This window comes from Oncorhynchus nerka, linkage group LG3 (assembly GCF_034236695.1).
Source record: "Oncorhynchus nerka isolate Pitt River linkage group LG3, Oner_Uvic_2.0, whole genome shotgun sequence".
NCBI classification, from domain to species: Eukaryota; Metazoa; Chordata; class Actinopteri; order Salmoniformes; family Salmonidae; genus Oncorhynchus; species Oncorhynchus nerka.
In genome coordinates, this window is record NC_088398.1 from 15976490 (window position 1) to 15999746 (window position 23257).

General features: G+C 44.3%; 3 protein-coding genes across 7 annotated transcripts in view; 2 read left to right on the top strand and 1 right to left on the bottom strand.

Annotated features, from left to right (window-relative positions):
• LOC115122530 (uncharacterized) overlaps positions 1-6043 on the top strand; it is a 75237-nt gene extending 69194 nt beyond the window's left edge. For both annotated transcript variants that reach the window (XM_065008842.1, XM_065008836.1), the window contains exons 10-11: positions 28-117; positions 286-6043. In XM_065008842.1, coding sequence (XP_064864914.1) covers positions 28-117; positions 286-1179 — 984 coding nt within the window. In that variant the 3' untranslated portion in view covers positions 1180-6043. The remainder of the gene's footprint in view (positions 1-27; positions 118-285) is intronic.
• On the bottom strand, positions 5674-13086 carry LOC115122529 (zinc-binding protein A33-like). Of its 3 annotated transcripts, none has more exons than XM_029651738.2 (7): positions 12851-13086; positions 12262-12338; positions 11808-11903; positions 10592-10825; positions 8366-8388; positions 7830-7945; positions 5674-7600 (listed from the first exon to the last, which is right to left on the bottom strand). In XM_029651738.2, exons 2-7 carry the CDS (start codon positions 12325-12327, stop codon positions 7032-7034), a joined length of 1104 nt encoding a protein of 367 aa, XP_029507598.1. In that variant the 5' UTR covers positions 12328-12338; positions 12851-13086; the 3' UTR covers positions 5674-7031. The 3 variants fall into 3 exon arrangements, with proteins under 3 accessions (XP_029507598.1, XP_029507597.1, XP_064864917.1); XM_029651737.2 differs by having other exon boundaries at positions 12262-12389; positions 12851-13085; XM_065008845.1 differs by having other exon boundaries at positions 12262-13085.
• Positions 13087-14595: 1509 nt separating this feature from the next.
• Positions 14596-22889, top strand: LOC115122528 (INO80 complex subunit E-like). 2 transcript variants are annotated; one of them, XR_003862470.2, is made up of 7 exons: positions 14596-14665; positions 14896-15000; positions 15122-15192; positions 15388-15439; positions 15611-15680; positions 21401-21512; positions 22297-22889. XR_003862470.2 is itself a non-coding variant. In XM_029651734.2 (7 exons), coding segments are annotated over exons 2-7 (516 nt in total). In that variant the 5' UTR covers positions 14596-14665; positions 14896-14998; the 3' UTR covers positions 22498-22889. The 2 variants fall into 2 exon arrangements, 1 of the variants encoding a protein (XP_029507594.1); XM_029651734.2 differs by having other exon boundaries at positions 15122-15200.
• The last annotated feature ends 368 nt before the right edge of the window (positions 22890-23257 follow it).

Sequence of the window (23257 nt, forward strand, 5' to 3'; positions counted from 1 at the left end):
GACATGACATGTATGTGTGGTTTCCAGGTGGTGAAGAACATTACTCAGTTTGAGGAGTCTATAGCCCAGTCCATCGACATCACAGAGAAGTCTCAGAGCACTGAGGTGGACATTAAAGTAAGTATTAGTGAAGCAGTGGTTATTTCTGTCGAGTTGAGGGAATGAATTAGAAGAACGGAAGGGGAATATTGTCAAAATAACTGTTAAAATCTTTTTGCTTATCCTCACCCGCTCTCCTGTCTTCACCCTGACCTCTCTCCTCTGACCTCTGTGTGTTGACTGCAGGGTCTGGAGGTGTCGTCCAAGGAGGTGGCAGGTGGTAACCTGGAGACCAGCGACTCAGGGGTGGAGTTTAACACCACTGGCCTCCCATTGGACACTGACACTGACGTCCCCGACCAGATTCCAGAATCAGAGGCTGAGACTGAGAGTGTTACCTTCGTCCCAGAAACCAAGCCAAGCCCACCCCCGGTTACCAAACCTAGCCCGGTTCCCGAGATCAAAAAAATTCCTGAACCAGCTCCTGAACCAAAGTTGACCATAACCAAACCCGTTGAGACCAAACTCAGCCCAATCCCAAGCCCGGTCTCCAAGCAGGCTCCAAGCCCCATTGCCAAAACACCTGATCCAGCCAAAACTCCTGAATTGAAAACTCCTGATTTCAAAACTCCTGATCCGAAAATACCTGAATTGAAAACACCTGAACCAACCAAAACTCCCGATTTTAAAACTCCTGAACCGAAAACACCTGAATTGAAAACACCTGAACCAGCCAAAACACCTATTGCTGTGTCTCCAAGCCCGGTGTCCTCTAAGCCAACCCCACCCTTGACCCCTGTCTCCAAACTAACTGCACCCCAACCATCAACCCCTGAACCCCCCAAGCTGGTGACACCAACCCCAGAATCCCCCAAGCCTGTGACACCAATCCAGACTCCGACCCCAACCCCAATGCTGAGCCCTGAACCTGCTCCGACCACCAATGGCACACCCGAACCACCAGCACCTGAATCCAAACCTGACACTGCTCCGGCCCCAGTGGGTCTGATTGAAAGCCCTGTCGCCAAGGCAACCCCTCCTAAAACCCCTGAAGTGGAGGTGACCGCCCCAAGTAGTCCAGCCCTTGAGGCCAAAATGGACACCCCAGCTGAGGACAACACCGCCACCACCGCAACCTGAGAACAGTCCTTGCACTCCTCCAAGGGAAACCCCACAGACCCATTATCCTTTCCTTCTCCACCACTGTAGACAGACAATCGAACACCCCCCTTACCAAATAAGGAAGAAATCACTGCTACTATCGAGGCTGGGACTTCGATTTAACACTTCTAATGCTTGAACATGCTGTAGGTTGTTATGATAGCTAACTCACCTGTACCTAACACTAACATTATCTTTGAGATACTTTTTTCAATTCACAGATACTTTTCACAAGATAGGAAATATAAGCAAGCAAGTTCATTTTGTCAGACGTTTTAGCTGTTGTTGTTTCTTTTTGAACTTTCTATGCTGCATACTCTTTTTTAGTGTGTAAACTAGAGCATGACTGCCGGTCTGCCAACAAAAACAGTTGCAGAGTTTACAAGTAAAATGTTAAACCTAGCTTCTTTAGATATATTTGACGTTCAGAGGTGTGCAGAATGGTTCCACACCCTTTTACATAGATATAGGAACAAATAAATGGCAAGTGAACATTACTCAATCTAGTTCAACTACATATATGACCGCCTACTCCATTTGTGGAATGATAAAACCTTTGATGATGCCTGCTCTAATCTCAGCATGTGGAAAAACAGACCAAAACGAAAGCACAAACAGCTCGTAAATTTGCAACTGACATTTTTTATCTCATATGATGAAACCAATGACATGATTTATGATTTATCCCCCCCAAGGACTTATAAAAGTGACTATGACATAACGTTCTCGTCAAACTGGATGAATTTAAATCACCTTTCTATCAAACTGGACTGGATTCCTTCTCCTTGTGACATTCTCTAGTAGTTTTCCTGAAACCTGGGAATCCGGGAATCTGGAAATGTTCCTGCTGGTCCTCTGCCGTCCTATAGAAACATCTAGAATGCTTGAATGATAAAACATCCTGATACAAAGGATCCCCAGCAACACTAACACCTGAATGCTAAACTCTAACATCAATTCCTTCTGCTAAACTAAGTCTAACTTTTGTTTAAAATGGATGTCTCGTGTGATTGCGCTCCCAACTACGTGAGAGACTGTATTGGTTATAAGGTGTTGGCCAACTCTGACTGTCCCAGTGGATCTCTAGAATCAGTTTAATCCAAGAGAAAGAGCTTGTTTTGATCCTTGACCTCACCCCAGGACCTGAAGACCCCAAGGACACACCTCAGCACTTTAAGCAATCCCCAGTGAATCTTGGGGAATGTAGTGCTGATTGTTATTGTGCTGACTACAACTATGAGAGTGGGAGAGGGAGAGGAGGAGGGGTCTGGTGAGTGATGTCATTGGCTTAGTCCTAACATTTAAAAAAGGAATCCTCCCTTCTCTATGTCCTTCTTTACTTCTGTCTTTCCTTCTGTACTCCCTCTTTTCCTTCCTCTCTTGTTTGCAGCAGGTGGTGAAGTACAGTATTATGGCATGGTTTCATCTGGCCGATAGATGTAGTTTTACTGTTGGTCCTGCCCTCTTGACTTCTCATTTATAGATTATGGGTCAGCCTTTATACCCCATGATGACTTATAAAAGTACAGTATGAAAGTATAGTCTTCCCTGAGATAATAGAACAGACCCATGTCAGACTATTCCTTGCCTACACACATCTACATGCATTACAGTCATCTATGAACTACATACTGGAGGCCAACTGTAGATGTGTTCCACGGCTCTGATGCCTAGTATGGTGATCTCACAGTACAGTAGACATGTAGTTCTGGTTATTTGCTCCAGCCTAAAACAGACACTTCACAAATGAACCCACTAGCATCCATCCACAGCACTGGATATGATGTCAAGGCATGGGTTGATGTGTTCTAATAGCCTACCCTATTGCCATTGGTCTCTCTGACTGCCCTAAAAAGGCCCTGCGAGAACTTCACTAACTATTAACTCACTGTGCCACCATCTCCAGGACTGTGCCATGACGCCATCTGTCTTTAGTTGCTTGAAGCTATGTTGCTCTAGCCTAGATTTACAGTGCAATAAGACTTTGCTGGTGGTTAAAACTCCTGTAGCCGCTATGTGTTACAAGAGGAGGTGAGCAGATACATTTTGCTTAACAAAAGACATCTCTACCTCAGTGTTTTAACTGACCGCCTTGACAAACACCATGAATGGTACATTGAGTTCAGTGGACTACATCTAAAAGCATTTAGGATTTTTAACAAGAGAAGCACAAATAGGAGCCGTGTTAAGTTCACCAACACATCAATCAGTTGTTGGAACACATAGAAAATACATCCATCTTCAAAACGATGGCCTTTCTCTTTCTAAACACTTCCACAATTCTAAGACGTTTTTTAATGCTAAAATGAATATGAGAGTAATATGAAAGTTAAAAGCCATATGGTAAGATAGAGATATAGATGTTGATAAGTACAGTATATGAATCATGATGAATACAGTATGAATACATTAGTGTTTGAGGGGCCTAAATGATTTGCTATATTGTCATTCAACTGATGTAAGTGATGAAATGTCAAGGATTATGTAAAATTATACCACTGAAGAGATTTGGCTCCAATCTCAATCACGATCTCAATCTCGATCTCGATCTCGATCTCGACCGCAATGCTCGTTAAGCTCTGTTGTGTGGAGCCGTAACACCCATTTAGGCAATACTAAAAGCAGTGTTTATCTGTTTCTACACACACACACACACACACACACACACACACACACACAACAAACACTCGCTTATGACCCTGCTGACGAGGTTCAGCATTGTAAATATTGCATGTGTAAGGTTTTAAAAGTCTCCTCTCAAAGGTTGAATGTGTTTAGTGTATAGAATGGTCGTTGTATTATACTTGATGATATAAAAAAGCTAATCTAATTTCTCACCTGTGCAAAGCCTACATGCTGATTATTGAATATACTGTATACATACAAACTAATCTTCACTAACTTATAAAATACAACTTGAACAACTGAAAATCGGAAACATAACTGAATAAGTAAATATTTTTCCGTGTCACGGATCTTCGAATAGATCTCTAAAATATTTTGATTGGATTAACTTTTATTAGTACTATTTCAACCCTATGATGATAACACTCACAGTATAACACCCTTACATAACTTATATATATATATATATATTTAAAAAATACAGAATGATCTATGTCACTTTAAAGATAAAGACGTTTAATTGCAGCATGTCCACATGATCTCCTCAAAGACAGTATTATTATTATTCATATTTTTCTGCTTTTATAAAAGCTGTCTGTGTGTGTGTGTGGAGGATTGATCAGTCATAGTGTTATCTTCATCCTAACGTGTGTGTGTGTGTGTGTGTGTGTGTGTGTGTGTGTGTGTGTGTGTGTGTGTGTGATTGTACCTGTGTGTGTGATCGTACCTGTGTGTGTGTGTTGTGCGTGCCCGTGTTGTGTGCATGCGTGCGTGACACATCATTTTGTATCTGTGTCTAGGTATAAGCCTCTAGCCTATGTGTGTGCAATGAAAAGAAAATCACAACTTCAGCTGTATGTCGACTTCACATATCCTTGCTTAGAAATGATTGTCCTCAATGATCTGCTTATCATCTGACATTTGTTTAGAAACCGGTCTGTGTTTGTCCAGAGTCAGTATGTGGTTAACATCACACAAACCTGCACCTCTGAGGTGCTCTACACGGGATGACTTTCATCTTTGATTTAGTGCCTCAAATATGAAATCAAATATTCAATGGCTAGTCAGCCTATATTCTATAAATACACTCCAAGAGGCACCGTTTGGTTTATATGATGTAACGGTGGTCTCAGGCTAAACCGCGGTAAAGTACTATGTGCAGACCTGACTACCTTATAGGTCTACTGTACTGTATATATAGACACAACACAGTCAGGAGATACAGAATATTGTAGTCAGGACAGGAAGTGTTTCATATAAAGCACTCAGACACTCAGTCATGATTGGAAGAGTGATAAATGACCTAGTTGCTTGCCATTTGGTTGTCAGGGTTTATTTGAATGTGCATTAGCATGAGATGGATAACATCATGTTGAAGTGTATTGTGTAACTTGGTGAGACAGTAACTGCTGTTCATCTTGGGAATTCAGTGGCACTATTTGTATGTAAACAGCAGGTTGAATTCAAAAACAGTATTTGAGATCGAGCCCTTCTGAAGTGGAACTGAGATGTGCATGTGGATGAATTTGACATGTTTTATACCACTACTGCATTATAGCGCTTCCCAAAAGAGGGGGTAATGTAACAAACCTACCCTATTTGGGATGGTTGGTTAGTGTCTGGGTCTTGGAACCAGAAGGTTGTGGGTTCAATTCCCTCCCTGGCTGGGACAGACCCCCCCAAATTTACACCAGTGTTCTCATTGGCGTTCCTTGCACTATGTGAGTGATCTCTCTCTGCCCTGATTCTGATTCTGTCTGTTTACTCCTTCTGCTGTGATGGAGTGTGTAGCGCTCTGTAGTCTGTTGATCTCCCTCCTCCCTTTTTTCACAACACGACACACAGGCGTTTTGTAAAGGAAAGGTGTTATTTTCTTTATTTCATGTCTAAAAAAAACATAACGAAGAATAAACAAAAGATTATGAGAAAAAAAATCTAGTGTGCTTTCCTTGTCATTGATTCTGTACTTTTCCAAAGCTTTGAATTTGTCCTAATGTTATTCGGGTAGGCAGGCAGGCCATAACGTGTGTGCACTTAGATTTTACGATCTCATTTCGTGGAGCACTTTTCTCCTAGCTGTCTATCTGGCACACCGTGCATAGTGTAAGATATCATACTAATGGCTGCGCTCACTGAGGAAGCCTTGGTCTCTGTAAATGTGACGGTGTTGTCATGCTACCTTACGTCAGTCATCTTACTCAATGTCACACACATTTAGTTATTTTCCCACAGTGTCACACTCTCCAGTGTCACCCTGTGTGTCCTCTTCCTCCCTCTTCCCACCCCCCTCCCCTACATTTCTCCCATACCCATGCCACAATAGATACATCCCAAATGGCACCTTATTCCCTATTTAGTGCACTACTTTTTACTAGGGCCCATGGGCCCTGGTCAGAAGTAGTGCACTATATAGGGAATAGGGTGACATTTGGACTGCTGACAAAGTGTCACAGCTATGGAAGCATGACCACAGTATTTATAGATGGGCCAAAGGTAACATCATTGTGCAGTTAACCCCTACTGTTAAGTCCTGAGGCCCTGTGGTATCTACCCCCACTAGGATACTGGCATTTGGCCTTTGCTCATTTTTGGGACTTGTTTTCGATACCTTAGTCTGGTTTTTCTACATTCATAACCTATTATGTGACAATATGACAAAAATATCACATTCTGATGTTATGAGCACAGACCAAGGTTTTGTGTTAATTTGTTTACCTATTTATTTGTGTATTTAATGCCAATAAAATGTCAATATTCAAACCACAATGCAAACAACTGAACGCAATGGCATAAATATGAATTGATAGTGCTATCCCATAGAGCTGGTTAGGTACATGTCAGTGGAGGCGTGTGGGAGGATGGGCTCATTGTATTGGGTGGAATGGAATAAATTGAACAGTATCAAACACATCAAACATATGGAAACCTCGTTGACTCCGTTCCATTGATTCCATTCCATTGCAATTAGCCCGTCCTCCTATAGCTCCTTACACCAGCCTCCCCTGGTAAATGTAAATGCATATCATAAACTCAATGGATTTTTTAACTGATACAATTTACATCATGCTTCCAGCCAGCTATGAAATTATACCAGAAACACACACTGTATAAAACAAACCATTTACAAATTCTCTCTATCCTTCCACCGCATCCCCAAACGAAATATACTCCAGTGCAACCTTGGTTCTCCTTGGTTCTCTGTACTCTCATATAGAGGGGCTGAAGAGGTTTAGGGGACCCAGGTTCCTCCCATCGTCTGTGTCACATGGGTTATAGAAGGGGATCAGCGGAACGAACACCGTTTCCATGGAGAATGTGTACAGCGGCGTCATGGTAACAGCGTTATAGAACGCTACTTCCTCCTTCTCACAGTCTAAGAACACTCCGATCCGGACGGGCCTGATGGACACCGGGACCTTGGTGGGTTTGGGGTCTGTACAGGCCAAGATGGCCCCTCCCTTCAGGGATAGGGTCCAGAGACCGTTACTGGTCCCGCTGGAGTCCATCTCCCCCCGGTGGACGTCCTCCCTGGCCACACCCAGCCGCCACGCTGTCTTGCGGCCCACCTCCACCTCCCAGTAATGGCGTCCGGTGATGAAGCCTTCTCGGCCCATGACACTGTAGTAGTAGTGGAAGCAGCGGTGGTTGGGGGGCTGCTCCTCCTCCGAGGCCTTGGGGATAACTTTGTCCTCCTCGAACCACACAGAAGTGCAGCTGGGGGAGAGGGTGAGGAGGGGGTGGGCTGTCTCTGGGTCAAAGGTCACTTCAGTGATATCTGGGGGGTGGAGGGGGGACTCAGGTGAGTTGCATTGTTGTAATCTAGAATTGTCTAATGGTATATGTGTAAGTGGATCCCTTTAAGTAGGAATGTAAAAACAGATATACCAGTACATTGGCACTACGTCACTAGAAGGCGTAATCTCTTAAATTCAGCATTATACACATTTTATAACAAACAATACTATAACAATACTAATGTCACAGAATGATATGATGTTCATTACTTGGGTACAGGCAGCTCTTCATGTGTTTCCATATCCTGTACTGGATGGGCCCCACAAAGTGTGCTGATCGCACCTCCACATCCACTTGCGGAGGCGGTATGAAAGCCACCTGGGACCTGGGGGGGATGAGAGAGGGAGAGGTGCAGGGGAAGAGGAGTGCAAAGATGGATGAGAAAGGGAACGAAAAGAATGTGAATGGAAATGAGTGAGAAAGAGAGGGTAGAGAGAGTGAAGAAAGAAAGTGGAATGCCAAAGAGAGGAGGAGAAGATAGAATGAGTGAAGAGAAGAAAAAGGGGGATGCCAAAGAGAGAGAGAGAGGGGGAGAGGGAGAGAGAGAGAGAGAGAGAGAGAGAGAGAGAGAGAGAGAAGAGAAGGAGAAGATAGAATGAGTGAAGAGAAGAAAAAGGGGATGCCAAAGATGAGATGCCGAAGTTGCAAGGTGAGAGATTATGGCCGATCAGGAGAAGGGAGTGATTTGTGACACGAGAAATAGATGGAGTCATAATCAGTTAAATAATTAAATATAAACACTTGCCTTTTCAAGAGGTCTTGAATCTCCTTCAGAGAGAAAAAAGGAATGGTCATAATAGTAGTGAAAGACTTAAAGCACTCAAAACAACATTGCACATAACAGTGTATTTGTTCCATTGATAAAGGTGCCCGATAAAAATGTATATTCAATTTGTTTTCCATCAGAAAACAAATGAAAATTGTGCCCTCGTGAACTCAATATGCAGTTCATATTCTCTTTCAATCATTGTTTGGTGCCAAACCTCAGCTAGTCCTCCAGGACTGCACTGTGTGTTGCTTTTTGTCCACCAACCTTTTAATGAGAAATTGATTTAGACCTGCAAAAGCAGGCAAGTAGACTCTTTAGCCAATGATTGATCAAATTAGTGCCAGAAGAGAAGGCAATAAGCTGACACGGTGGTCCTTGAGGACTGCAATCAATGTCAGCGTAGGCTAGCTGTTGTGGAAGCTGAAAGCAGCATCCAGTAGATTCTGTGGAGGTACACTGAGGAAGTACAGTTCCCGCTCAGCCCAGTCAAAACTGTTCGCTGCTCTGGCCCCCCAATGGTGGAACAAACTCCCTCACGACGCCAGGACAGCGGAGTCAATCACCACCTTCCGGAGACACCTGAAACCCCACCTCTTTAAGGAATACCTAGGATAGGATAAAGTAATCCTTCTCACCCCCCCCCCCTAAAAGACCTAGATGCACTATTGTAAAGTGGCTGTTCCACTGGATGTCATAAGGTGAAAGCACCAATTTGTAAGTCGCTCTGGATAAGAGCGTCTGCTAAATGACTTAAATGTAAATGTAAATGTACTCCAAGCTTCTCATTCCCCTGACCCTCCCCAAATCACTCCCTCCCTCCTGCCATTCATCACATTCTCTGTAACACTTTGCTCTCCAACCTTTCATCATAAGACCTGGACGGTGGTCGTAATAATGACATGAGTTGTCATAAACAATTATGACAGTTTGTCTCATCTTATAATCATTGATGTTGGCCAACTCTCCTCATGGAGGGCTACTGCAGTGTGCAGGCTTTAGTTCCAGCCCTGCACTAGATTTACATGAACATTTTAGTAATTTAGCAGACGCTGTTATCCAGAGCGATTTATAGTTAGTGCATTCATCTAAAGATAGCTAGGTGGGACAACTACATATCACAGTCATAGTAAGTACATTTGTCCTCATTAAAGTAGTTATCAGCAGTCAGAGCTAGTAAGAGGGAAAGTGAAGTGTTAGTTCCCAAAAAGCTATTTTTTGGGGGTGAGGGGAGGTGCGAGGAGGGGTTGCAAGGGGGTGCTGTGGGAATAAACCTTTGGTTAAACCTAAAAATAACATAAATGCAAACTAATACACAAAACATTAAGAACATATGCTATTTCCATGACATAGACTGACCAGACTAATCCAGGTGAAAGCTATGATTCCTTATTGATGTCACGTGTTAAAACCACTTCAGTCAGTGTAGATGAAGAGGAGAAGACCGGTTAAAGAATTATTTTTAAGCCTTGAGATAATTGAGACATGGACATGGTGTTCTTAATGTTTTGTACACTCAGTGTATATACAGTAGAACTACTTTTGTTCATGTTGTACCAAGTAGATTTTTCACTCTGGAATTACCTATCCAAATTAAATACATTTCCTGTTAATCAAGATAGTAAATTGGTTCCATAACATGAAATAATTCATCCAAACACTTTCTTTACATAATATTTCCACATTAACTGGTTACGATATTGTAACCAATTGGTAACCATCTCATCAATAGACACCTTTCCATGCACTTTAGTATCACAGTTCTTAAGCAGATATCATTTAAGTTCCAGTGCTGGCAGTGAACATATGATCATTAAAAAAACAGAACACATTACCAGGAATGACATTCATTCCCACAGGTGGCCAAAAATAACAAACAGAAAGCCACGCCCCCAATAGGCCATGCCTCCAACAATTCTGATAGGCTGGCACTGCTACATTGCTCCACCACTATGCAACATTGATGCCCATGAGGTGTTGAAAGCAATTTAGAAGCTTTCATTCAATTAAAAAAATCACATTGATCTGTCAAATTCGTTATTTGATTTCAGGAAAATTGAATAGAATAGGTTGAACGAACCAAATATTAATTTAGGATCATACCATTTTAAAAAAGCACTTCAGATAAACAACAGTGCCATCCCTCTTTTTACAGTGTAGAGGTGCAGTGCTAGAACAATAGCCTGAACACCCTAACTCACTCACTTTGAGCAGTCTGGGACTGTCTTCCTCGGCCAGTTTGTTGTTTAGCGTGGCAATGCCTCTCTCTAGATCTCTTCCCTGCATGGCGATCTTCTTCTCTCTCTCCCTAAGCAGCTTCACCCTCTTCTCTTTCTCCTTCTTCAGTCGCTCCATGTCCATGGTCTCCTCTTCGTCCAGGAAGCGATGGAGGTTCTGGAACTCAGCTCGGACCTCCCGTTCCAGATTATCAAAACATCTCTGAGAGATAGATAGAGAGACAGACTTTACTCTTTCGTGTAGTAGGTTTTACTATATTTTGTTACTATATAGTGGGTAGTGGAAGGATACTATCCTGGTTGGGAGAGACAGACTTTACTCTTTTGTGTAGTAGGTTTTACTATGTTTTGTTACTATATAGTGGGTAGTGGAAGGATACTATCCTGGTTGGGAGAGACAGACTTTACTCTTTCGTGTAGTAGGTTTTACTATGTTTTGTTACTACATAGTGGGTAGTGGAAGGATACTAGCCTGGTTGGGAGAGACAGACTTTACTCTTTTGTGTAGTAGGTTTTACTATGTTTTGTTACTATATAGTGGGTAGTGGAAGGATACTATCCTGGTTGGGAGAGACAGACTTTACTCTTTTGTGTAGTAGGTTTTACTATGTTTTGTTACTACATAGTGGGTAGTGGAAGGATACTAGCCTGGTTGGGAGAGACAGACTTTACTCTTTTGTGTAGTAGGTTTTACTATGTTTTGTTACTACATAGTGGGTAGTGGAAGGATACTAGCCTGGTTGGGAGAGACAGACTTTACTCTTTTGTGTAGTAGGTTTTACTATGTTTTGTTACTATATAGTGGGTAGTAGAAGGATACTAGCCTGGTTGGGAGAGACAGACTTTACTCTTTTGTGTAGTAGGTTTTACTATGTTTTGTTACTATATAGTGGGTAGTAGAAGGATACTAGCCTGGTTGGGAGAGACAGATTTTTCAGCTTTAGCCAACATGCATCAGTTACAGTATGTTCATTTTAATGCTAAATATGTAAATACTACAAAATACTTATCATAATGTTGCTGGATAACATTTCTCACCACTATCAGTCAAACTGCTTGTAATATTACTGACACACTAATACATTCACAGATGATCATATTCAGGACTGAATGAAATAATCAAAGGAATAAGCCATGAAAAGTAAATGACAGTGGAAATGATGCATTGGCAGCCAGCACCGTACCTCTACACCAACAGACCATATGTACGTCTCTCTCTCTGCCTCCCAGCACTCGTCTACCTCATGCTTTATTCTTTTAATAGCCTGGATCAGCTTCTCCTGTAACACGCACACAGACAAACATGAGGGGAGAGGAGAGAACGGAAAAACAGGCAGAAGAACAATGTCAAATAGTGACAGAATAGTGACTTAATTTATTTAACTAAAGAGTAAGTTTGCATGCATGTATTTAGATAACCGTTTTCGCTATGAGTTTAGAAGTCATTTATTTATTGAACGTGATATTGTTGTGCCATTGAAAATGTACTTAAAAAATGTCCCATCGATACAGCCTATTAGATTTTATGGGAGAGCCTTTCCCAAACACAACCTCTTTCATAATTAATTAAACATTCTATTGCCTCACTTTCCTTTAGACATAAACCCAAGGGTAAAATTATAAACTTTTGCAGCTTACCTTATGGTCAGGGAGAAGGCTTTTATTGTAGTTGTTGTTGGTGTCTTTTATGTGATTTTTGTACATTCCAATTTCTCCTAACGAGACGGGAAAGCAAACAAGGGACTCTTGGCAATGAAAAGAGGGAACTAAAGAGGTGTAATAAAAGAGAGGGAGAGAGTAAAGATGAAGAGGGAGGGACAGTGACAGTGACAGAGAATTGAAGGACAAGAGAAAATGATAAATTAGAGAGAACGAAAGAGATACACAGAGAGAAAGAGAGATACACAGAGTGAAAGAGAGATACACAGAGAGAAAGAGAGATACACAGAGAGAAAGAAAGATACACAGAGAGCGAGACAGACAGACAGAGAGATACAGAGAGAGAGAGACAGATAGACAGAGAGAGACACAGAGAGTGAGACAGATAGACAGAGAGATACACAGAGAGCGAGACAGATAGACAGAGAGAGACACAGATAGACAGAGAGAGATAGGGAGAGACAGATAGACAGAGAGCAGATATGGAGAGAGAACCCAATAGGAAGAGATACCCTCTCTGAGGTCATCAAAACAATTAGTATGAAGAGAGAATGAGTGTCATACATACATCCAACCAGTCAAATGGAGATTTATCTAGAAACAATTAAACAGATAAGGGTCACCATCAAACACCATCCGACAGTAGCCTTCTCCCTCTCTCTACATGCAGCTTGGCTGAAGACTAACGTCCATTAGCACTGAGGAGAAAGGGAGGGAGGGGAGGAAGGAGGGAGCCACAGCTGCTGGCCAGGATGGGCAGGCAGGCAGCAGCGATTTATGGCATTGCACGGTGGAGAAGATTCTATTTCTGTCTGCTGTTGTCATTCTGGAAACAAAAGAGGGAATCAGTCAGGGGATAGAATCAGGCAGTGGGTCGGGATGTAGGGGGATATCATTTTTCATAGGGAGGGGTTTGCCTGGAAGGGATAGGAGAGAGAGGCTGTGTATTTATTTTGGTAGGCCTATGTTGGTTTCGTACTAACGTATCTAGGGCGTATGGAGAGGGCAGTATGACAACTGTAAACAATAAAATGTTGGTGTTAAAACTGAACATAAATATTGGTAGATGTAGGACTAACTGAGGTCAGTTTCCGTCTGTTCTTCCTTCTCTTCCTGACATAAAGAAAACAGAGTGGGGAGCACTGGTACAAAAGCAAGCAGTTAGCATTTTCTCTAGCAATATTCTCCCCCTCAGAGACAAACACACACGCACGCACGCACGCACGCACGCACGCACGCACGCACGCACGCACGCACACACACACACACACACACACACACACACACACACACACACACACGAGCGCAAGCACGCACGCACACACACACACACACACACACACACACACACACACACACAGACTGGCTGGTTGGCTGTGTGTGTGCAGAGGTAGCATGACTCATCTCTGGAATGTTCCTCATCTATAATTCATTGTCCTGGGTCCTGAAGATGTGACTGCTGTGTGCTCTGCTGAAGTGAGCAAGCTGCACCTTCAGCGCCATAAACCAAACTACTGTAGTCTACTCCAGTACTGTGGGTGGACAGAATACAGAACACTAGCACAATGCATTATTATGAATATTACTCACATGCACACTGAACATGATTCACTTGTTGTAATAGGCAACAGAACAATTCTCTATAGGAAATGCGGCTGCTTTTGTATCCCATATATTTCTGTATTCAAGGTCATCTTGTTTGGGCCATAATCATTAGTTGATAAGGCCTATTGTTCATGGGTATGACTAGCTCTCACTCTCCATAAAATAGCCACGATCCCTCGTTTACGTATATTATTTATGTGACCATTGCAGGGGTTAGATTATTTTCCTTCATTCTGGCTCTATGTCTGGCCCCGGCAACTGTTTTAAATGTCACTTCCAGAGCTTGAAAATGACTCCCAACTAGTGGTGAGGTGAGATTTTAATGGGTGCAACTGTAGGGTTAGTGTGTAAGGTCATTTTTCTTCCCTTTTCCTCATCCTTTTCTCTTCACCTTTGCATCATAAAGTGTAAGGAATTCACACTCCAGTAGGCGACAATACAAGGGTTGAAAAGACAAATACATGAGAAATACGCAATAGGGAGGTTGTACCCAGTCTCACAATCCAGTACATTTCAGTTGGTTGCAATCCGCTAATACAAATTTAAAAAAGAAGAATGGCGCGCACACACACACACACACACACACACACACACACACACACACACACACACACAAAAGACGAAAGTACACTCGAGAATGTAATGTAGGTAGGCCGTGAATGGCCTCACACGCCAGTACAGTAGATGGCGGTATACGCGAACTGACAACCAAATCCTAACGAAGAAGAAGAACAGACGTAAACAAAGAGCATGTCGTACATATTCATTCAAACGAGAGGTATGGAGGATTTTTCATATTAATTCAAGCTATTTAACTCTATAATGACATGGTTTCGTCTCCTTATTATCCTACTTGCAAGCGTTTTCAGTTGCTATTCTTCTGCTTCCGGCTAAATACTTTTAAAAAACAACGATAATGCACTGGAAAGGCTAGCAGTGAGCTAGCCAACAAGCTGCTGTTATATAGCTAACATAACCACGACACTAACAATTTCCCTACCGTTATAGCAGGTCCACTGACGGTTCAACCACAGCGTCAGAAATGCCGATATGGAGGTGGACTACAAGCAGAACTACACAAATCTCAAACGCAAATTGAAATTCATGGTTTATGTGAGTATTAATGTTTCATCCAATTGTCAATGACGTGCTATTATTATTATAACACCTATTGGCCAAGGAACTGTAATTTACAGAGTTGAACTGTTGTATTTCGCTACTTGTCTCCGTTTAGGAGCAGGAGTGTTTTCAGGAAGAGCTCAGAAGATCCCAGAAGAAGCTGCTCAGAGTGTCCAGAGATAAAAGGTGGGTGGGTGAGTGAATCTACAAGTTTGTTTTGTTTGGACAGATGGGGTGTATTTATTTGTCACACATTAGCAAAACCTTTTACTATGATGTGATACTAATAAATACACCCCTGTTGAGTGTGTACACATACTGTACAAGCATGTTCAAAGTTAAATATGGTCTTTCCTGGGCTTCTATTCCCTTCTCTTGCAGTTTCTGTTGGACCGATTGTTACAATACGAGCGGGTGGACGAGGACTCCTCAGGTAGGTCTTAAGCACCAAGTCTCAATGTTAACTTCTCCACAATATCTGTTATTTTCTTCATAGCTCAACCAATACTGATCAGGCAGTTACCTGCCTTGCTGTGGATTATTTTCAGTATGGATCATGTTAGTATGTTGATGTACAGTGTCTGATTGTCATGTTGTGTTTCAGATTCTGATGCCACAGCCTCTTCTGAGAACAGTGAAGGAGAGGGCACCAGGGAGAGAGACGGAGGAAAGAAGTGAGGATGCAGCATGTCAGCAACACAGACAATATTTCAAATTGCACTCTTTCTATTACTGCACTCTCTCCATCTTTGCCATTCTCACTATCTCACTATTTAAGAACAGATATAGCCCTTGGTTCACCCCAGACCTGACTGCCCTTGACCATCACAAAAACATCCTGTGGCGTTCTGCATTAGCATCGAATAGCCCCCGCGACAAGCAACTTTTCAGGGAAGTCAGGAAACAATATACTCAGTCAGTTAGGAAAGCTAAGGCTAGCAGAAATTTGAATCCTGTAGCACAGTGTCCCAAAATGTTTTTGGACACTGTAAAGCCCATGGAGAATAAGAGCACATCCTCCCAGCTGCCCACTGCACTGAGGCTAGGAAACACTGTCACCACTGATAAATCTACGATAATCGATACTTTCCATAAGCATTTTTCTACGGCTGGCCATGCTTTCCACCTGGCTACCATTCCACCTGGCTTCCACCTACCCCGGCCAACAGCTCAGCACCCCCTGCAGCAACTTGCCCAAGCCCCGCCCCACTTCTCCTTCACCCAAATTCAGACAGCTGATGTTCTGAAAGAGCTGCAAAATCTGAATCCCTATAAATCAGCTGGACTAGACAATCTGGACCCTCTCTTTCTAAAATTATTGCAACCCCTATTACTAGCCTGTTCAACCTCTTTTGTATCGTCTGAGATCCCCAAAGATTGTAAATCTGCCGCAGACATCCCCCTCTTCAAAAGGGAAGACACTCTAGACCCGAACTGTATTATACCTATATCCATCCTGCCCTGCCTTTCTAAAATCTTCGAAAGCCAAGTTAACAAACAGAGCACCGACCATTTCGTATCCCACCGTACCTTCTGCACTATGCAATCTGGTTTCCGAGCTGGTCATGGGTGCACCTCAGCCACGCTCAAAGTCCTAAACGATATCATAACCGCCATCAATAAAATACAGTACTGTGCAGCCGCCTTCATCGACCTGGCCAAGGCTTTCGACTCTGTCAATCACCGCATTCTTATCGGCAGACTCAATAGCCTTGGTTTCTCAAATGTCTGCCTCGCCTGGTTCACCAACTACTTCTCAGATGGAGTTCAGTGTGTCAAATCGGAGGGCCTATTGTCCGGATCTCTAGCAGTCTATGGGGGTGCCACAGAGTCTTTTCTCTGTATATATCAATGATGTTGCTCTTGCTGCTGGTGGTTCTCTGATCCACCTCTACGCAGACAACACCATTCTGTATACCCTTCTTTGGACACTGTGTTAACAAATCTCCAAACTAGCTTCAATGCCATAGAAACCTCCTACCATGGCCTCCAACTGCTTTTAAATGCTAGTAAAACTAAATGCATGCTCTTCAATCGCTTGTTTCCCACACCTGCCCGCCTATCTAGCATCACTACTCTGGACAGTTCTGACTTAGAATATGTGGACAACTACAAATATCTAGGTGTCTGGTTAGACTGTAAACTCTCCTTCCAGACTCACATTAAGCATATCCAATCCAAAATTAAATCTAGAATTGGCTTCCTATTTTGCAACAAAGCCTCCTTTAATCATGCTGCCAAACATACCCTCGTAAAATTGACTATCCTACCCATCTTTGACTTTGGCGATGTCATTTACAAAATAGTCTCCAACACTCTCCTCAGCAACTGGATGTAGTCTATCACAGTGCCATCCGTTTTGTCACCAAAGCGCCATATACTACCCACCACTGCGACCTGTATGCTCTTGTTGGCTGGCCCTCACTACATATTCGTCGTCAAACCCACTGGCTCCAGGTCATCTATAAGTCTTTGCTAGGTAAAGCCCCGCCTTATCTTAGCTCACTGGTCACCATAGCAGCACCCACCCCCGTAGCACGTGCTCCAGCAGGTATATTTCATTGTAGAAATTTCACACTCAACGGAACGACTTGATTAGGGTAGTGTCAACAACGCAGCTAGCCTACCTCAGCAGTACTGTATCATTTTAATCATTTTAGTCAATTAGATTCTTGCTACGTAAGCTTAACTTTCTGAACATTCGAGACGTGTAGTCCACTTGTCATTCCAATCTCCTCTGCATTAGCGTAGCCTCTTCTCTAGCCTGTCAACTATGTGTCTGTCTATCCCTGTTCTCTCCTCTCTGCACAGACCATACAAACGCTCCACACCGCATGGCCGCGGCCACCCTAATCTGGTGGTCCCAGCGCACGACCCACGTGGAGTTCCAGGTCTCCGGTAGCCTCTGGAACTGCCGATCTGCGGCCAACAAGGCAGAGTTCATCTCAGCCTATGCCTCCCTCCAGTCCCTCGACTTCTTGGCACTGACGGAAACATGGATCACCACAGACAACACCGCTACTCCTACTGCTCTCTCTTCGTCCGCCCACGTGCTCTCGCACACCCCGAGAGCTTCTGGTCAGCGGGGTGGTGGCACCGGGATCCTCATCTCTCCCAAGTGGTCATTCTCTCTTTCTCCCCTTACCCATCTGTCTATCGCCTCCTTTGAATTCCATGCTGTCACAGTTACCAGCCCTTTCAAGCTTAACATCCTTATCATTTATCGCCCTCCAGGTTCCCTCGGAGAGTTCATCAATGAGCTTGATGCCTTGATAAGCTCCTTTCCTGAGGACGGCTCACCTCTCACAGTTCTGGGCGACTTTAACCTCCCCACGTCTACCTTTGACTCATTCCTCTCTGCCTCCTTCTTTCCACTCCTCTCCTCTTTTGACCTCACCCTCTCACCTTCCCCCCTACTCACAAGGCAGGCAATACGCTCGACCTCATCTTTACTAGATGCTGTTCCTCCACTAACCTCATTGCAACTCCCTCCAAGTCTCCGACCACTACCTTGTATCCTTTTCCCTCTCGCTCTCATCCAACACTTCCCACACTGCCCCTACTCGGATGGTATCGCGCCGTCCCAACCTTCGCTCTCTCTCCCCCGCTACTCTCTCCTCTTCCATCCTATCATCTCTTCCCTCTGCTCAAACCTTCTCCAACCTATCTCCTGATTCTGCCTCCTCAACCCTCCTCTCCTCCCTTTCTGCATCCTTTGACTCTCTATGTCCCCTATCCTCCAGGCCGGCTCGGTCCTCCCCTCCCGCTCCGTGGCTCGACGACTCATTGCGAGCTCACAGAACAGGGCTCCGGGCAGCCGAGCGGAAATGGAGGAAAACTCGCCTCCCTGCGGACCTGGCATCCTTTCACTCCCTCCTCTCTACATTTTCCTCCTCTGTCTCTGCTGCTAAAGCCACTTTCTACCACTCTAAATTCCAAGCATCTGCCTCTAACCCTAGGAAGCTCTTTGCCACCTTCTCCTCCCTCTTGAATCCTCCTCCCCCTCCCCCTCCTCCCTCTCTGCAGATGACTTCGTCAACCATTTTGAAAAGAAGGTCGACGACATCCGATCCTCGTTTGCTAAGTCAAACGACACCGCTGGTTCTGCTCACACTGCCCTACCCTGTGCTCTGACCTCTTTCTCCCCTCTCTCAGATGACATCTCGCGTCTTGTGACGGCCGGCCGCCCAACAACCTGCCCGCTTGACCCTATCCCCTCCTCTCTTCTCCAGACCATCTCCGGTGACCTTCTCCCTTACCTCACCTCGCTCATCAACTCATCCCTGACCGCTGGCTACGTCCCTCCCGTCTTCAAGAGAGCGAGAGTTGCACCCTTCTGAAAAACCTACACTCGATCCCTCCGATGTCAACAACTACAGACCAGTATCCCTTCTTTCTTTTCTCTCCAAAACTCTTGAACGTGCCGTCCTTGGCCAGCTCTCCCGCTATCTCTCTCAGAATGACCTTCTTGATCCAAATCAGTCAGGTTTCAAGACTAGTCATTCAACTGAGACTGCTCTTCTCTGTATCACGGAGGCGCTCCGCACTGCTAAAGCTAACTCTCTCTCCTCTGCTCTCATCCTTCTAGACCTATCGGCTGCCTTCGATACTGTGAACCATCAGATCCTCCTCTCCACCCTCTCCGAGTCGGGCATCTCCGGCGCGGCCCACGCTTGGATTGCGTCCTACCTGACAGGTCGCTCCTACCAGGTGGCGTGGCGAGAATCCGTCTCCTCACCACGTGCTCTCACCACTGGTGTCCCCCAGGGCTCTGTTCTAGGCCCTCTCCTATTCTCGCTATACACCAAGTCACTTGGCTCTGTCATAACCTCACATGGTCTCTCCTATCATTGCTATGCAGACGACACACAATTAATCTTCTCCTTTCCCCTTCTGACGACCAGGTGGCGAATCGCATCTCTGCATGTCTGGCAGACATATCAGTGTGGATGACGGATCATCACCTCAAGCTGAACCTCGGCAAGACGGAGCTGCTCTTCCTCCCGGGGAAGGACTGCCCGTTCCATGATCTCGCCATCACGGTTGACAACTCCATTGTGTCCTCGTCCCAGAGCGCTAAGAACCTTGGCGTGATCCTGGACAACACCCTGTCGTTCTCAAATAACATCAAGGCGGTGGCCCGTTCCTGTAGGTTCATGCTCTACAACATCCGCAGAGTACGACCCTGCCTCACACAGGAAGCGGCGCAGGTCCTAATCCAGGCACTTGTCATCTCCCGTCTGGATTACTGCAACTCGCTGTTGGCTGGGCTCCCTGCCTGTGCCATTAAACCCCTACAACTCATCCAGAACGCGGCAGCCCGTCTGGTGTTCAACCTTCCCAAGTTCTCTCACGTCACCCCGCTCCTCCGCTCTCTCCACTGGCTTCCAGTTGAAGCTCGCATCCGCTACAAGACCATGGTGCTTGCCTACGGAGCTGTGAGGGAACGGCACCTCAGTACCTCCAGGCTCTGATCAGGCCCTACACCCAAACAAGGGCACTGCGTTCATCCACCTCTGGCCTGCTCGCCTCCCTACCACTGAGGAAGTACAGTTCCCGCTCAGCCCAGTCAAAACTGTTCGCTGCTCTGGCCCCCCAATGGTGGAACAAACTCCCTCACGACGCCAGGACAGCGGAGTCAATCACCACCTTCCGGAGACACCTGAAACCCCACCTCTTTAAGGAATACCTAGGATAGGATAAAGTAATCCTTCTCACCCCCCTTAAAAGACCTAGATGCACTATTGTAAAGTGGCTGTTCCACTGGATGTCATAAGGTGAAAGCACCAATTTGTAAGTCGCTCTGGATAAGAGCGTCTGCTAAATGACTTAAATGTAAATGTATATTTCACTGGACATCCCCAAAGCCAACACTTATTTTGGCTGCCTTTCCTTTCAGTTCTCTGCTGCCAATGACTGGAACGAATTGTAAAAATCACTGAAGCTGGAGGCTTAAATCTCCCTCTCTAATTTTAAGCATCAGCTGTTAGAGCAGCTTACCGATCACTGCACCTGTACACAGCCAATCTGTAAATAGCCCACCCAACTACCTCATCCCCATATTGTTAATTATCCTTTTGCTCTTTTGCACACCAGTATTTCTACTTGCACATCTATCTCTCCAGTGTTAATGCTAAATTGTAATTATTTTGCCTCTATGGCCTATTCATTGCTTTACCTCCTTACTCTTCTACATTTGTACACACTGTACATATATTCTTCTATTGTGTTATTGACTGTATGTTTGTTTATCCTATGTGTAACTTTGTGTTGTTTGTGTTTGCTTTATCTTGGCCAGGTCGCAGTTGTAAATGAGAACTTGTTCTCAACTGGCCTGGTTAAATAAAGGTGAAATAAATACATTTATTCAACTGTCTCTCTTGTGAACTCTCAGGAGAAGAAGTAGCCCAGGTGTAGGCCTTCCTTCATCCTCCCATCTCTCTCTCTTCTCTCGTTCTGGAGTGAACCCTCTCAAGTCGTCCGTCAGTACCCCCTACCTCAACACAGTGAGTTATGATCACGTTCACCTCACTGAATCTATACAATCAATAACTAGAGCATCATTGATTGTTGCCATTATCGTTTTCTCATTACCGATGATAATCACTGTTTTGATTTGGGGCATTATTAATATTGTTTTATTATATGTTTACTGTATCTTTTGCTATCTATCATGTTTGATTTTTCGGGGCTGTACCTACAATGTGTGTGTATGTTTGTTTTGGATAGTGTGTGTGTGTGTGTGTGTGAGTGAGTGAGTGAGATGGGAAGTTGCCCTTCCCACCAGAGTATTTGGCTCCACCAGCTGAGAGAATGAAGAAAGAGATAAAGGTGCCCAAACACAAGAAAGAGACATCAGGGAAGGGGAGGAGGAGGAGATCACAGATGAGGGAACAGACATGTGGCACGTAGGCTATTGAGTTAGGGTCTAGAAGAGGGTGTTTCTACAGTATAACTGCACTACATATGACAGGTTAGGTGCAGGCCTACAGTAGGCTATAGGAAGGTCCATAACATTGGGACATCATCAATGAAGTAATGTACTGCCATAATATCCTGGACTCTTTTCATTTTCAATTACTGACCATTCATTTAAAGGGTTATTCTTCCTCAGTAGACAAACCACATCCCAGATGGAATCCTATTCCTACCCCATAGAGCTCTGGTCAAAAGTAGTGCACTATAAAGGAAACAGGGTGTCATTTGGGACTCAGTCCAAGTCATCTTGCTGCGTCTCTCTTTCTCCATTGCATCTCTCATGCCATCTTCCTTTTACCTCCCTCCACTTAGGTGGTGGCCCCTTTAGCAGCCAACTTCCCAGCGGGCCCGACTGCCCCTCCCACATCCAGCGCCTCGTTCAACTGGGTGCCCAGGCAGATGCTGAGTGGAGACGCGGCAGAGGGAGAGAGCGACGGAGACTCAGACAGAGGAGACGACAACAGGGGGGAAGGAGAAGAGGCTGACCTTGTCATCGATATCCCCAACGAGTGAAATGTGTGTGTGTAAAGGATTGTTTGAAAGAGTGTGTAAGACCATAATGTGAGTCTGTGGATTCAACCCCTCCCACTGTCAAATGCTTCGCCAAGCTCCCCCCAGTGGACCTTCAGGTTACTGCAACAATATCTCTCTCTAAGCAATGTGACCTGTCATAATAATGTCACTAATTGGCTCCTTTAATGTCATTTTACTGCCTTCTACTGTTATACAAGTCATGGAAGAACTGGTATTGACGGCATGGACAGCTACAGGACTGCATACATGTAGCACCTACCTTTTTATGGGAAACTGTCAAATAATACATTTTCTGTTGGAGATAATGGAGACGTTATGTTTTCTACCAATGACTTAAAAAAATTAAATTGCATTAAAGTGGTAACATTTCAGATGACTGTGGTAGTTGTTGTTGAAAGCCTAATGGACTGGTAGTATAGTGTATAGTATGTGCTGCACAGACATGCAGTACTGCGCTTTTACTCAAAACAACTGTTTCCGAAATTGGCTGTGCCTGGAGACAAAAGCTTTTTATGCTGTGTTCATAACCAAATGGGAAGGTGGTTTTTACCTCTTACAACTGGAAAAAATCCACATGAACGCCCCTTCAACTCGTAAAATCTAGTAGGAAACTCGTCTGTCATCCCTGAGCTCTTACTTCTCGCACATGCTGACCTCTTGACGTCACCTACTAAGGAAATTACCTCGATAACAGCATTTTCGGCAGTTAAATGTAATTTTTTACAAGCATTATAACTGT

What these genes read in the sequence shown, in the direction of transcription:
- LOC115122529 (XM_029651738.2), bottom strand. Translation starts at nt 12,327, where the DNA reads ATGTACAAAAATCACATAAAAGACACCAACAACAACTACAATAAAAGC. An exon ending in TATGGTCTGTTGGTGTAGAG is followed by an intron (nt 10,826 to 11,807) that starts GTACGGTGCTGG and finishes TCTATCTCTCAG; the next exon opens with AGATGTTTTGATAATCTGGA. An exon ending in GAAGAGCTGCCTGTACCCAA is followed by an intron (nt 7,601 to 7,829) that starts GTAATGAACATC and finishes TCCACCCCCCAG; the next exon opens with ATATCACTGAAGTGACCTTT.
- LOC115122528 (XM_029651734.2), top strand. An exon ending in GGTGGACGAGGACTCCTCAG is followed by an intron (nt 15,440 to 15,610) that starts GTAGGTCTTAAG and finishes GTTGTGTTTCAG; the next exon opens with ATTCTGATGCCACAGCCTCT. An exon ending in GAGAGAGACGGAGGAAAGAA is followed by an intron (nt 15,681 to 21,400) that starts GTGAGGATGCAG and finishes GTGAACTCTCAG; the next exon opens with GAGAAGAAGTAGCCCAGGTG.